Below are 14195 nucleotides of genomic sequence, written 5' to 3'. Positions count from 1 at the left end.
ACATCGAGTCCTAATCTCCAAACCAACAATAAATTCTGTTTCTAGAGAACGCACTTTGCAGCCATATGCATCAAACTGATTATAAATTAAATATACAATCGCCTTCCTCTATGTAGCCTTTGTAGAATTAACCAAAAAGACAAAAAAAAACGACCCCACAGTGTATACAAACAACTGTGGAAACCGGCGGCAGGTGAAAGCCATACTAGCCACATGAATGATTTCCTATGGAATCAACAGCAACATAAAGTATCACAATGACAGACGTTTGATTTGGATCACATAGCATGCTCGCTGGGTGGTGCAGCATTAAATCAGTGATTAATTACACAAGTTGCAACCTTTTTTTAATTGCCGATGTACAATTACGTTAACCATAACCGTACCTCATAAGGACCTGGTTTTCGAATTTTATTGCACTTTTGCACAATTACGTGGAGTAAAAATCCAGATGAGCTCCACACAGCTGGACTCTCAGAGCGTAGACTATCACATTCATATATTTTGCTGAGATAAGCAGAGTTCGGTGTTGCCTCTTTAGACCCCTGACCTGCTGTGGCCACAGACTCAGCGGCAGCTTCTTCTCTGCTGCTGATTTGGCTCTTATTTTATAAAGCATTTTCGTATGACTTTTGTGTATAGTCTGCAATGGATACACAATAGCTGTGACAAAAAGCAGTATTTTTGTGTGCTTGTAGGCTACTAATTTTGCTCTTAAGAAAAGCCAAGGAATAATTATCCTACGATAAAATGTCCATGTCCACAAATGCACAAGTGGTTTTATGACCCATTAAATATGTGTGTGTGGGGCTTGGTGTATAACATCTGTCTAAAAGCAGACCAGGGTATTAATTGATTGAATCTTTTTTTATTATTCAATACATCAAAGCAAATTAATACACAGCAAAATTGTGCTGAGGGCAGGCAGTGGCATCGAATTGAACAAATCAGCTCAAAGGAGAAAGTTGGAGTTCTAAGATAGAGTTCAGAGGGGTGGCACAACTTCTTAGTTTTTTATTTATTTTCTTATTAAATTGTATTGGTGGCATGGAGCTTCGTTTTTCACTGTCCCAAGTTTTCAGACAGTAAAGGACTCATAGCATGAGCAAGGGTGGTAAGTCGAACAACAACAGCAGTACTTATGGAACCTGCAAAACGTATTCTGGACGCAAGTCCAGAGACTGCAAGCAAATGGAAGAGCATTGAATATCAGAGCAGGAATGTGTAGTTGGTCTTTAAGCTTGGTTGGTTTCCTTCAGAGACAAAACGTATTGGTTTCATTACGGTAGTTTGAGGAACAGTGGTATTTATCAGTATTGTCTTCTTGTCAGAGGACCTGAACCGCATAGGACCCTGGTGGAGTTGACTGACTCGTCATGTCAGGTGACGTGGCTTCAATGCTTCTTCTTGCTGGACTTCTCGATCATGGTCTCCACCACCATGGAAGTCTCCTCGTAACCTTTAACCTTGCGGCCATTGGAGAACTTCTCCACAGACTCCACCACCTCCAGCTTCTCGTAGCTCATTGCGTCTGGGGTAAAGCTGCTTGAGCTGGTGCTGGTGCTGAAACTGGAACTGGAGCTGGAGCTGGTGCTGGCACCGCGAGGCGCAGCCTTTGGAGTGGGCCCAATGTCATCACGGCTTTTCTTCGGATGATCCGCGGCTGGGGTGGGATCTTTGGGGCCAGAGGGTGACGGGAGTGGGCTTGGATCTTTAGAGTGAGGATCTCCGTTCTTTTGCTTACCTTTACCGCCGTTGTCCTTACCTTTTCCACCCTTATTATCGTCTTTTCCTCCTCCTCCATTGGAGGGTGGGGTGGGATTGGGAGGCTTGGGGTCTACTATGGGCTGAGGAGGTTGAGGTTGAGGTTGTGGTGGAGGGGGAGGTGGAGGTGGAGGGGGAGGAGAGGGTGTGATGGGTACGTAAGGATCATAGGGAGGCATCACTCCATCTCTGATTGTAACGAAGATGTGGCCGGCTGATGGCGTGGAGGTGTAGAAGCATGGATGTGGGTAGCTGCCGTCGCCGGTGACGAGGACATAACGACCCTTGGTGTAGAAGTCAGCGATTGGCTCAGGCTTCTTGTACTTCCTCATTCTGTCTCTGACGATGTTACACAGAGTGTCAAAGGCCTTGCTGATCTGAGCTCCGTCTGGGACATCCTGTGGAGACACTTCAGTGAACACAGGCCTCTTCTCTTTTCTATTCACCCTCTCCTCATGCACTTCTACAGATGGGACCCCCTTTGTTTCTTCATCTGGCGCCTCTCCAGCAGCCCCCACATGTTTATCCTCCTGGCCACTGTCTATCACGTCTTTCGGGGTCAGCTCTTTCTTCTTCAGGACTTTTTTGGCCAGGATCTTCTGGCGGGGCTTGATGCTGGTGATATCTTGGATAACCTGGGTGATATCTGAACACAGATGAGGCCATATGTCAACTAGCTGAAACTGGTGATCTAAGAAAAGACCCACATTGTGTATGCAGCAACAGACCCAAATGTTATGAGATGCTAAAGACAATTAAGACATCACTTTAGTTAGCTTTGTAAGACTCAATGTCTAAAAGAGTATAGAGTTGTCTCTAGCAATGTCAGCTTATTGCATGTGCATTCAGAAGTAATTCTCAATGTAAACCAGCTGTGATGTGCTCATGGTGCCCTCACCTTTCCCCCTGCTTGATGCAGTAGGTGTGTGAGTGTAGCGGTAATTAGTGGTGAACAGGGTAATAGGAGTGCCAATTATCGCCGAATTCAACCTGCAGGAAAGAGAGCAGTGAAATGTCAGCAATGAAACAGCCATTAACTCTACAGAAGATTTCTATGTACAGAAATCTGCATTGGTAATTCATATTTTTCAAAAAAGGAAACAACTGGTTACTTTCAATAACAAACAAATATACCAAATCTGAAAGAAAAAACACTCTGCTTGTTGTTGTGCTACAAGAAAAAAACATTTGTTGTCACCCAGTGCCATCTGTTGGCTGATCCTGCATTCTACACTAACTTAGTTACAACATCATGTGAACGTTCTACGATTACACTGAAATTACCCATGACTTTTTTTCGATGGTTAATTCTGATATTCTTTATATATAAATATATATATATATATATATATATATAGCTTTAAGCTTTTCGGTTTTCTCACAAAGAAGTGCTTGTCAAGAGGTAGAGGGAGGTACCTCTTGTACCTCTTTGGATGTGTGGAGAAGAAACTCTCATTTAATAAAAAAAAAAAAAAAAAAGTAATATAATCATACCATTTGCAACCTGTTTTTGGTGGCTAACATTTGGGGTCAAGAAGAATTTGCTTCTGCCTTGACATCATTTTTAAAGAATATAAATCCGTAAACTCATTTTTTGCAGCTTTTGATCTATGTTATGTTAACTTTATGATTAAACACATGTATCCTTGTAATAATGTAATCATGTAAAAGCAGTATGCATCACCTATTACATTTATATTGGATTTGTTTGGGGTCAAAATTATTTCTCAGCTATTATTTCAGCCTTCAGTGAAGAGCTCCGTGCCATTTTAGCCTCTTCAGTCAGACGTTGCATGCCTGTTCAACAGTGTTCTCTGTGTGTGCCAGCAACCAGGTGGAGGCAGTCTACCTGTTATCTTCGTTCTCGATGATCCTCTTGTACCTCTCCAGCTCATTCTCAAGGGATGTCTGGTACATGGCCAGGTGGCGACATTCACTGGTGAACTTCTCGAGGGACCGCTCAGCTTCCTCGATCTCCTTCCGCAGAGATTCAATTTGCTCGTTGTACATCTGAATCTCATCGTCATAACTCTCCTGTGTGTTTCTGATGGTTTGCTCAAACACTGTAGTCTACAAGACAAGACAGAGGCAATGCTAATTAAGAAATTACCCCCCTTGAGTTGCTAATGAAAGTGAGAAGTAAAGAAAAATGATGAGCAAGGTTGAAAGTAAAATCAACCTTCTACCCGCCCGTCATAACTGATTACTGATTGATATGCTGACTAAACAACAAGTAAACAATAGTTTCATTTGTTTGTAATTGTATTTTTTTCCTTTTCATTTGTATTCTGGTTCCAGCTTCTCATACCTGTTTTGTTCTGGCTAATTGTGAAAATAATCTGCAGGTTAAAATAAACATCTGCAGCCCCACTCCAGAGGAGGACAGTCATTGTTTGATGTGAGAGCTCGGTGAAATTGAGAATGAGGCTCACTTTTTGTTTTACTATCCTATCTAAGAGACCATAAGGGATGTCGTTTTTAGTGAATTGACCTTCATTTATGTTGCCAAGCTTGGAAGAGAAGGCAGAACATTTCGTTTTAGACCGAGGAGTAAAAATAATTTGTTTTAATGGAATGAAATTACTGAAACTGAAACAACTGCAACTGTATTTTTGGTGTGTTGTTAACTCATGAGGGTTGGGCACTCTCTGTGCATGACACAGAAATAAAGAATTGAATGAATGAATCAATCAATCAGTCAATCAATCAATCAATCAATCAATCAATCAATCTACAAACTGTACAACTGTTCTACTTTTTGGAGTTACTGGTGTAGTTCACAACAGAGGAAAGGATCTTGGACTGACATCGGAAATCCTGTTCAATGTGCCAGTCTGTTAATATTAGCTTGGTGGTAAAAACAAAACAAAAAAACATGTAAGGCATTTCATTTACATGAAACCCCCTGTTGTCATGGTGACCGTGTGACCCACCTCAGTCTGTAGCCGTTGTTTCTGAGCCTGCAGCTGACAGAGGGCGCTCTTGTATTCCTCCAGCTGACTCTGCAGCTCCGGCACTTTCCTCTGGGCCAGCAGCTTCTCCTGTTCCTTTAAACACAGAGCACAAATCAATAAGGACATGCAGACGAGCACATTTTGTCTTTACAGCATGAAGGTTGCACACAGACTCACGCGGCCATCAGTCAAGTCACTTCCTGAAGGCGCACTGTATTAAAAGCTTTACTGATTGATTTTTATTGTTATTTAAGGGCTCTCTAACAATTGCACTGCCCATAGCAGTGATGTTTTATGTTTCATCTACTCTTAAAATTAACGTACTGAGTGTGTAGAGGGCAGTGTCCACTACCCAGAAATTGAAATAATAATGATACAAGTGACGTAAGTGGCTGTTGTTAGAGCTTTACTCTTCACACCTGGTAGATCTATTGTAGTCATCGTTCTCAGTAATCTTGATTCATAGAGTTTAGAGTGTTTAAACATTGAATGGCAGCAGGTGTGTTCTGTATGTAAAACTATACTGCCCTGATGAATGCATGGAAGCCAAAAACTGTGGTGTAAAGCATGTTGTACTGGTTTACTTGTGTTCATTGTATGTTGTAAAAAATATTTTATTTCCATACCCTTCGTTATGCTCACCATTTACACCCATTTGTTTAAACCCCTACACATACAGCTGGACTATTAAATGGCTCCATAACGTCATCTCCCTCCTTGTTTGCCTTTGTCGTATTGTCATTGGATTTCAGCTCAACACAGCAGCCAAGAGCTGTGGCCCTTTATCTCGGCCCGCTGAGATTTAACTCAAGCAATTAAACAATTTCTGCATCCAGAGCAGCTCTGCCTCTGAGAAATGTTTGTATGAATAAAACTCCAAACTCCTACACAAATGCCTGTCACAAAAAATAGCATGCACAGCTGTCCTTCCTGGCGTTTCCTTCATTGTGTGTCCCGACGCTCTCAAACTGCAGGCCTGTCCATGTGTCCGGGGGACTGTTTGACTGTCTGCACTTGCACACACGCACACACGTATACACGATAAAACACAGACAAATGCAGGCACAGGCGACCGACTGAGAAGCCAGTAACCTTGTCAACCCCAGACACATATCCAGCGCTGACACACATGCAAACAGCATTGTCTCCCCGCAGGGACTGCAGCACACACACACACACACACACACACACACAGTGACAACATTAATGACCTCACCTCTGAGATGCCCACTGACACATTGGGAGCAAGGGGGAGTGTCTGGTTGATCTGCTGTAAAATATTTACATAGGTCTGGATCTCAGCAAGATTCTGTAAAGAAAGATGATATAAAAGGAAAACATGAAATAGCAAAAGGAAGAGCATCCCTAAGCTCTATCATTATGCAAAGTTGAACCAATTTATTACCCCTGCTCGAAAACCTCTTGCATATTTACTTTGCACTTGGGTGAGAGAAATAAAATATCCAATAAAAGGCTTTCACTTAGCTGAAATATATTTATAATTGGTACTAGAATTTCCTTACAGCAAAGGGAGTTTCTCATAAAAATCCATTTGTACAAGCGTGATCTCAGACTCAGTAATAAAGAAGAAGAGACATATTTCCTCTCTCCAGAGGGATACTTCAAAGCTCAGGATTCATGTGAGACGACTCCCTATTCTCTCCCACATAATATAGTGACAGCAGTGCCCTTTGATATGCTATCTCAATATTACAGAGGCCAGGTGTAATTCATCATCGAAAGTATAGTAATGGGTGAAAACAAAAAAGGGATAAATTGCTTTGGCAAAGAAAGTCTATGAAAGTATGCCTGACGCATAACAGCTTTCATTTGTCTCAGCATTTCTGTGGCCGCTGTGTTCACGTTCAAGCCACTGAAGATGGTAATATTTCAGTTTTTCTGTATTTCCTCTGTGCTTTCCTGCCATATTTCAATATGTGTGAAGAACAGTGTTACATTGTCTCTGTAATCCTTTCCTTACTCACGTCACAGAAGGTATATTGTTGCTAAAGCCCCAGGTTCATCATCACACCTTGTCATTTGAGGAGTCGTGGCCTGAGGCCATGAGTGTTCAAAAGCAACAGAAAGGTAAACACACGCACACACTGTGGTGTACTATTTTGAACAAATATTCTTTGATGTGGATTCATTTTCTCGACTCACTGTGAGTTATCCAATAAATCCATATCAAATATACCACCCGGAGATCAAAGATGCTGTCAAAAAGAACAATATGGACACAATTTCAAGATGCGGTTGCCCTTTAAAGAGCAATATGTCAGCAATATAAACTGCTATAAATAGGAACTATTAATGGCTTATATGAGTCCTGTTGCTGCTAGCCATCAATAAGTACTACAATAATGTGAGCATCAATACAATTGTGTCATCAAAGCATATTGATTTGTACACTGATAAACACTCCCCTTGGCCACTGACAAAACCATTGATTTCTGTAACATATTTATTCATGCTAACCTATAAATGTGTAGATTGTCTACTGTACATAAGCTTATCATTTTCACAGAACAGACTAATACATAATTATAGCATTTACAGTCAAAGATTATTTGCAATACTGTCTCTGTGCAGCTCCATCTTGCTGAAATGTCATTTACATGCTAATTATTTTCAACTGAAAATATGTTTTGAGAGAACCGTAATGCCACCTGAATTTCGGCTTAATGAATGTATCTAGCAATTTGCTAAATGTTCTTCGTGAATGTATCAAAACATTGACAGGCAACCAATTACATCTGTTTTCCTGCCCCTTTTGCAATACAACTCAAAGCATTCTGATGCAAAAATGTTGGTCTTATGTGGATAATATTTACAAATTCAAAAGTCGAACTTGAATCATGAGACAGGACATACTTGCTTTACTTAAATTTAACCAACGTGGTTGTTGTTACCTAACCAATAGCAGGACTACTGCCATAAAAGTATATAAAATCCTAAGGAGAGGCCCATGACAAGCCATAGCTACATGTCTGATAACTCTTAAGGAAGTATGTCCACTTGGATTTCTTGTTTGAAGGAGGTTTTATTAAAAAGGTAGACATTTACAGCGGGTTATTTTTGTTAATCCTATCAAAACTATTCTTTTGAACATGGCAATGATGAGGTCTCATTGAGATCTTATTGGCTTCCTCTTCAACATCTGTATTGTATTGTCGGGGGGTTTGTTTAGGCCAAGGAGTTGCACAGTAGTTTCCTTTTGATCATTTACCATGAGCGCCACTGACCTTCTTGTGTCTGTCTTTGGTGGAGTTGATGTCGTCCTGCAGGAATTGTGATTGGATCTGGTATTCCAGGTTTCTCAGCAGAGAATTGTCAGCCTCCTGCAGGAGTAGAGAAGAACAATAGGAACCGAACTGTGAAAGGTTCAGTGTGAATTGTATTTAGTTCATCAAGAGCCGAGGAACACTGAAGTGACTCCTAAAACTGCCTTCTTACAAAGCGCTTCAGTGTCGTCCTGGCCATGTGAAATCAGTAAAGCTCTCCAATTGTATTAAATCTTGTATATTAAGCAATGATAAACCATTTATCACACTTAAGTTGCAACTTAAATCTCTGTATCTTCTCTCAATATATCTAAAGATTTAACAAACCTAGTACAGCAAAAATCTCATTTGCTTCACTCATTACTTTTTTTAAAAGTACCATCATTTGTAGATAATGTATACTGTCTCTTGTTTCACATGCACAGCTTTTTCCATGATTAAATGATGGAGAATTCGGATGCAGTACAACTAAAATGCTACTCATGTTAGTTTGTATGATTGTGTAAACACACTTTATTTGATCCATACAGTACCTTGTTCAATTGGTCCAGTGTGCCCCGTAGCTGTTCTTGATAATCACATTGATTTCTATATCTGGAACATAAAACATCTGGATTATGTGTTAGTCTAATATAAAAGCAGGAGAAGGTACCATTGCATGATCTGCGGTGTGCTTGTAGTAAGACAGCACAGATAAACATCTGTGTCAATAATGTGTCATCGCAATCAGAGTTGGTCAATAATCAACTTAATTAATAAAGTAGTGATGCTTTGCTGCCTACAGACATCTGATTACACCATTTTTGTAGGTAGTTGGAATTAAAAGATTGGTTCATCTAAATAACAAAAAAACACATTCACCCTCTATCAAATGGAATCCTTGCAGATATTATATTATCGCTCAAGTTTGAAGATGTCTACTCCAGAGATTCCTTTCACCACATCAATACGACTGAAGTGAATGGAATTTCATTTTTCGCTGCTCACAGCATTACAAATGGGGTAGATCAGCTTCATTGTTAACAGTTTTCACCAGAACAACTAACAGAAAGTTCCTATCAAAACTATTGGCAGTGTGTTCTGTGGACATGTCTCCCAAAAATGACATTACCACAAAACAAAACTGCCTTGTCAATTACATTTTGAAGGAAGCTTATTTGTTCCCGATGTACGTTTTTTTTTTTAATTTTCGCAAATCCGTTTCTAATCAAAGTTTACCTAGATAGCAGGCTGGGGTGAATGGATGGGTCAAATAAACATAGGACTTTCAACCAGAAGGCAGCTATTTGTGTCCCTTGTGAAACTAAACTTATTTGAATCCAAACCATCTTTAACTAAATCTAACCAAGTGGTTTTGTTTCAAACCACACCGTTAGCTAAGTGTTTAAAACTGCAACCTTATCATTATGAGTTTTAAAAATCAGAATCCATGTATCTCAATTATACTTGAAGGCATGGACATATGAAGATATTTTTCAGCAAGTTGTATGATTATCTGCTGATAAGGCTGTAAATTGACTTCAAATTTAACTTCCATTCCATCTATTAATTTACAGTTTCCATGCTAATTTGCAGAGAGGCATAAATTATCAGATTTTTTAGAACCAGCATCTTCACCTCTTTAGGATTAAGGTTCTGCGTCACTTCTGGGAACATTTCTATAGATATCTAATCACTCCTTCTCTAAAGAAGACAAGACCAGCCCAACTCTCTTACTTGCTGGTGAATTCATCCAGCATGCGGCAAGCATCTTTCAGCTCTCGCTCCAGTTTGGCATGGTCAGAGGACAGCTCTCGGATGCGCTGCCTGTTGACATCAGTTTGCTCTGTGAAGGCCTCCTCTAGACCGCTGGCCTCTTCCATCCGCTGCAGCGTCTCCAGCTGCTTGCGGAACACGGCATTGCGCTGCTCCAGGACTCGTGCCCTGTTGATGTACCGGGCAAAGCGGCTATTGAGCTCCTGAAGGCTCTCCCAGCCCTGGATGGCCGAGATGCCGGCAGAGGATTCGAAGTCCACAGGTTCCTCATCAAAGACATCTGAACGCTCATACTTTTCCTTGCGCACCTCGTGCAGGTAGCTGGTCTTGTACATGGTGGTATGCTTCCCTCCCGTGGGTCGGTGGTCTCCCCGGAGTGCTCGGTCCCCTTCCGCACCTTTATTGTGTGAAAACTCGGGTGCTCACCCTTGGCTGTCTCATGCTAGACTAAACGCTCCACAGCACTGACTGTTGGCGAAATAGCCCCCAAAACCTCCCGCTAGCTGTGGCCACGCACGTTACGAGCCTGGTGCCTTCCACAGTTTATTGTTGCCTTTGTGGCAGAGATTAGAAAAGCCATGCTGTTGATGACAAAGCAGAACCACAAAAACAAACAATTGTCTGGCCCGCGAAAGCACTGGGTGGTCACACACCATTATTTTGCTTCTTAGTCAGCTGCTTTCTAGATCCCCGTTTAATAATATGGCAGATTGGATGGTGGCCGACCACAGGACAGAGGGGAAAATTCGTGCAATGCAATTTGTGTGGACTGTGGAGAACGGTTCCTGCCAGAAGTAGCTAAGTGTTGACACACTGAGTGTGCTGAAAACAAAAACGGTTGTTTTTCAGTGGGTACTGATCAAGTTTGGGTTCATGATCTCAAAAACACCGTAAATAGACCCTAAATTACAGAAATGTATATGCAGGCAGTATGCAGGCGGTCATACAATTCAATGAGGGTTTAATGGTTGTTTTTCATACAAGTTCCATCTATAAAATACTAAAACCGGTAGCAAACAACATCAAATCTTGCTTAGCCAATTAGGATGGGATCCTAAATATGTTACAAAAGTTTCAATCTTTCTACACATTATGTTTTAAGAGAAACGATCAAAGAGAAGAGCCTATATTCAAATGTATGTGGCAACGTTTGTGTTTTGCTGGGCTTTGGAGCTGTTGTATCTCAACACTTTATTTTTTAATAACAAGAAAGATATCTTCTAGTTGTAATCCTCAAGGTGCTTTTAGCCCACATGTCTGTATTTTTCATTACCCTTTTGTATTTCCATTATTTCCCTTACAATAACATTTAGCAGAGATGAGAGTAGGAGATAGTGATAGAAAAGGGAGGAAGAGACAGAGGAGCTTTTGCTTTCGCTCTCTGCAGGTTGTGGTACAAGGTCAGTCAAAATGTCCCTCTCGACAGATCTAGCAGGCTGTAAAACGGCTGAATGAAACACATGTCAAATGGCTATACATCAGCATTTCAGCATATTTTGGCCCGAGCAAAGCCCACGGCTTAAGGGCTATAAAAGCTGCAGTGTGAAAAATAAGATACTAACAAAATGTCACGGACATAACAGAGTTAAAATAATGTTAGTTAATTTCTCATTCAGACACTATAGACGTACCCTTTTCTTTCACACTCACAGTTATTTGATCAAATAAATATAACCAGAGTTCATGTGATGACCTTTACCTACTCCTACCTGCTGTATTTTACCTACAGTAGTATACAAAAATAAGTTGATATAGGTCAAATAAAAGTGTAAAAAAAAGTCTTTGAAATCGCAATCGACAGACACACTCAAACATGAAAAGCAATATCCTCCTCCTACCTATTTCCTTTCAAAGTTACAATTACAGAGAATGTCTCATATATTTCACACCTATTCTACTCAAAAATAACTTTACAAATTACATTCTTTAGATGCATACTGTCAGTATAAACATTGTTTGTATATATACAAACAATGTTGTATATGTACAAACAATGAGCACACTGAGATATTGTTCATCCAAATGTACAAGTATAAAGTTGCTGCGTATTGTATGACATACACAGGTGGTGTCAAAGTGCTTTACACTACATGCCATAAACTGATGGCAGAGCCTGCCATACATGGTGCCAAACTGCTCATCAGGATCTAATCCAATGCTCATTCACACAGACAAAACTACATGGCACAGCCTTCGCGAGCAATTTGGGGTTTAGTATGTTGCCCATGGACACTTGCAACATATAGACTGGAGGAACCGGGGATCCTCAGCAGACCCAACATTTTGCCAAAACAGACTGCCTCTGTTCAGATTTAAACCCCTATATTTGTATGGATTTTCACTGCTGCTTATCCCTCATAACATTGTCACCAATAAACTATGTCACTATGTGTCTATCCTCAACTGAAGGCCATAGATTATAGGTCTTGTGCATATTCTCCATGGCTGAGGAGAGAACGCCAAAATCACAAGGCGGTCATTTCCCATTTATATTCATTGGTTACAAGTGGCAGTAAATCCGAGGCCCGGTTGAGATTAGAGAGCTGTCCAGAATTGGAAATGAGAGCCTAGTGTTTATCCTGCTGGTCAGGCCTCCGGGGCTACTGTGACAGACACTAGCAAGGCCAAGCATGTAGCCCCTAATATTTAGAGGGTGATAAAAACGAATAGGCACTCCTCTCATCTCTTATGAGTTGTTCAAATTCTAGAAATTAAAAAAATTGTTTTTATCATCCTTTGTCCATTGTAGATGACAGAAGGAAGTTGTCTGCTGGTTCACTCATGTCTATTGTTATCTGTAATGATGTTTAAACTGCGCCGGTTATATCTGCCAACCCGCTGCACTCAATGTGAGAGGACACACAAAACCAATCTCGCCCTCCACTGACAGATGATTGTCAGAGGCGGTACAAAACCCAACAGTGCTAGCTTTCCATCACAATAAGGAATTGATCTGAAAAGTCATCAGGGCTGCTGTCTGCGCCTGTTCATCTGCTGTTCAGGATGGTTAACCTCAGAGATTTGGTGGTGACAGCATTCTGCTCTGTGAGAGAGGGGGAAAAAGTGTTGTATTCAAGGAACAATGCAGTTTATCATCAAACCACTAAACCTAATGGAAGTCGGATTAAAAAGAAAGGATAAGATGTAGCGCCTTTTTTCACAGCAGACGATGAGCTCATGATTACTATTCCAACAGCCACTATGCCATCAGTGTCAGTAGCAGCCATGGGTGTGAACATCAAACATGATGTTTTTTCCATCTCAGGCCGTCAGAGACTGAGAGCACTTACCCCCACATGAGACCCTTTACACTTACATGACACTTTAATATTGTGCATTGTACTATCTGCACTACATGAAAACTATAAACACTTAACTGAAGGCAAAGCCACCACCCAGGACTCTCTTATACTGTCATACAATCATTTCAGATATTCAGCCACTTACAGTGCTGGAACATTAAAGGTGCAAAGCTAGAATATTTTTTTTTTTTGTGTCTATTATCTGCCATGCTGAAGAATTTTTACCCATGTCCTGGTAGGATTGCAAAGCAGAGTTGTATGACTCTTGGAACTCAGTCAAGCAACGTTTATTTCTGTTCCATATAATAGTCCTTACAACTACCAAGCATGGCCAGACAAGACATTGTGGGATTTGAGACGACGCTGGACTGACTAGAAGAAAAGGTATATGAAAAAAGAAACTCGTAACTGCTACCAGGCACAATGTCATGAAAGTCGTTGGAGAAAGTGCAGGTTGCTTATTTATACACATTAGCTAAGGAGATAGCAATTCCCTAGCTTGCAAGCGTTTACTCGGCCACAGCAACGTGACCTCCAAGGTTTCGCCGTCATAATGGAATGCCATTGAATGTGTGTCTTGGGGGTCAACATGTATATCTGGTCAACTTTAAATTTGGATGAACTTTGAAAACCACCGCCCAGGAGAGCACAGCCCCTGTCTCCATTAGAAATGATAGCCTTGTCCCAAGCAATGTCGCCCATCAGCCAGCTCTGACAAACCTACTCTATGCTACCGGACAGACAGACAGACACAGTAAGCGACAAGCTGGTGAACACAGTGGAGCATTTAGCAGCCAAAGAGCCAGATGCTTCCCTCAGGAGTTACAGACCACAACAACAGCTACTAGAAGAGTTACTGTCTCCAACAAGGAGCAATGGTGCGGGAAGTGTGGGTCCTGAGGGTGTTACAGCACTCACTGCTTTTTCTTTAGGCCTGCTGTTTAACTGCATTTAAAAAAAAATTGTAATAATAATAATTTAAAATTATATATATATAATACATGTTTTTTTACACCGGGATACTTTGGGTTCAGCAGAAAGGGTGGAGATTTTATTTTCATGTTTGATTTGCATATTTTCAAAATGTTAATAATGAATAATATTGATATAAACCAATCATATTTGTCTTTGCCAGT

General features: G+C 40.8%; 1 protein-coding gene across 1 annotated transcript; it reads right to left on the bottom strand.

Annotated features, from left to right (window-relative positions):
• Positions 1-848: 848 nt before the first annotated feature.
• bfsp1 (beaded filament structural protein 1) lies at positions 849-10189 on the bottom strand. The gene is made up of 8 exons (XM_031876427.1): positions 9719-10189; positions 8536-8596; positions 7964-8059; positions 5935-6027; positions 4698-4811; positions 3614-3834; positions 2663-2754; positions 849-2410 (listed from the first exon to the last, which is right to left on the bottom strand). The coding sequence occupies exons 1-8, from the start codon at positions 10090-10092 to the stop codon at positions 1395-1397; spliced, it is 2067 nt and encodes a 688-aa protein (XP_031732287.1). The 5' UTR covers positions 10093-10189; the 3' UTR covers positions 849-1394.
• Positions 10190-14195: the final 4006 nt, after the last annotated feature.

This window comes from Anarrhichthys ocellatus, unplaced genomic scaffold (genome assembly GCF_004355925.1).
Source record: "Anarrhichthys ocellatus isolate YVR2014 unplaced genomic scaffold, GSC_Weel_1.0 scaffold3, whole genome shotgun sequence".
NCBI classification, from domain to species: domain Eukaryota; kingdom Metazoa; phylum Chordata; class Actinopteri; order Perciformes; family Anarhichadidae; genus Anarrhichthys; species Anarrhichthys ocellatus.
Note: the sequence above shows the minus strand (reverse complement) of the source record. Positions and strands in the feature narration are given on the sequence as shown.

Excerpts from the sequence above, each read along its gene's own strand:
- bfsp1 (XM_031876427.1), bottom strand. The coding sequence starts at position 10,092 with ATGTACAAGACCAGCTACCTGCACGAGGTGCGCAAGGAAAAGTATGAG. Across the intron at positions 8,060-8,535 it reads CACTGGACCAATTGAACAAG|GAGGCTGACAATTCTCTGCT; the intron begins GTACTGTATGGA and ends CTACTCCTGCAG. Across the intron at positions 2,755-3,613 it reads ATCGAGAACGAAGATAACAG|GTTGAATTCGGCGATAATTG; the intron begins GTAGACTGCCTC and ends TCTTTCCTGCAG.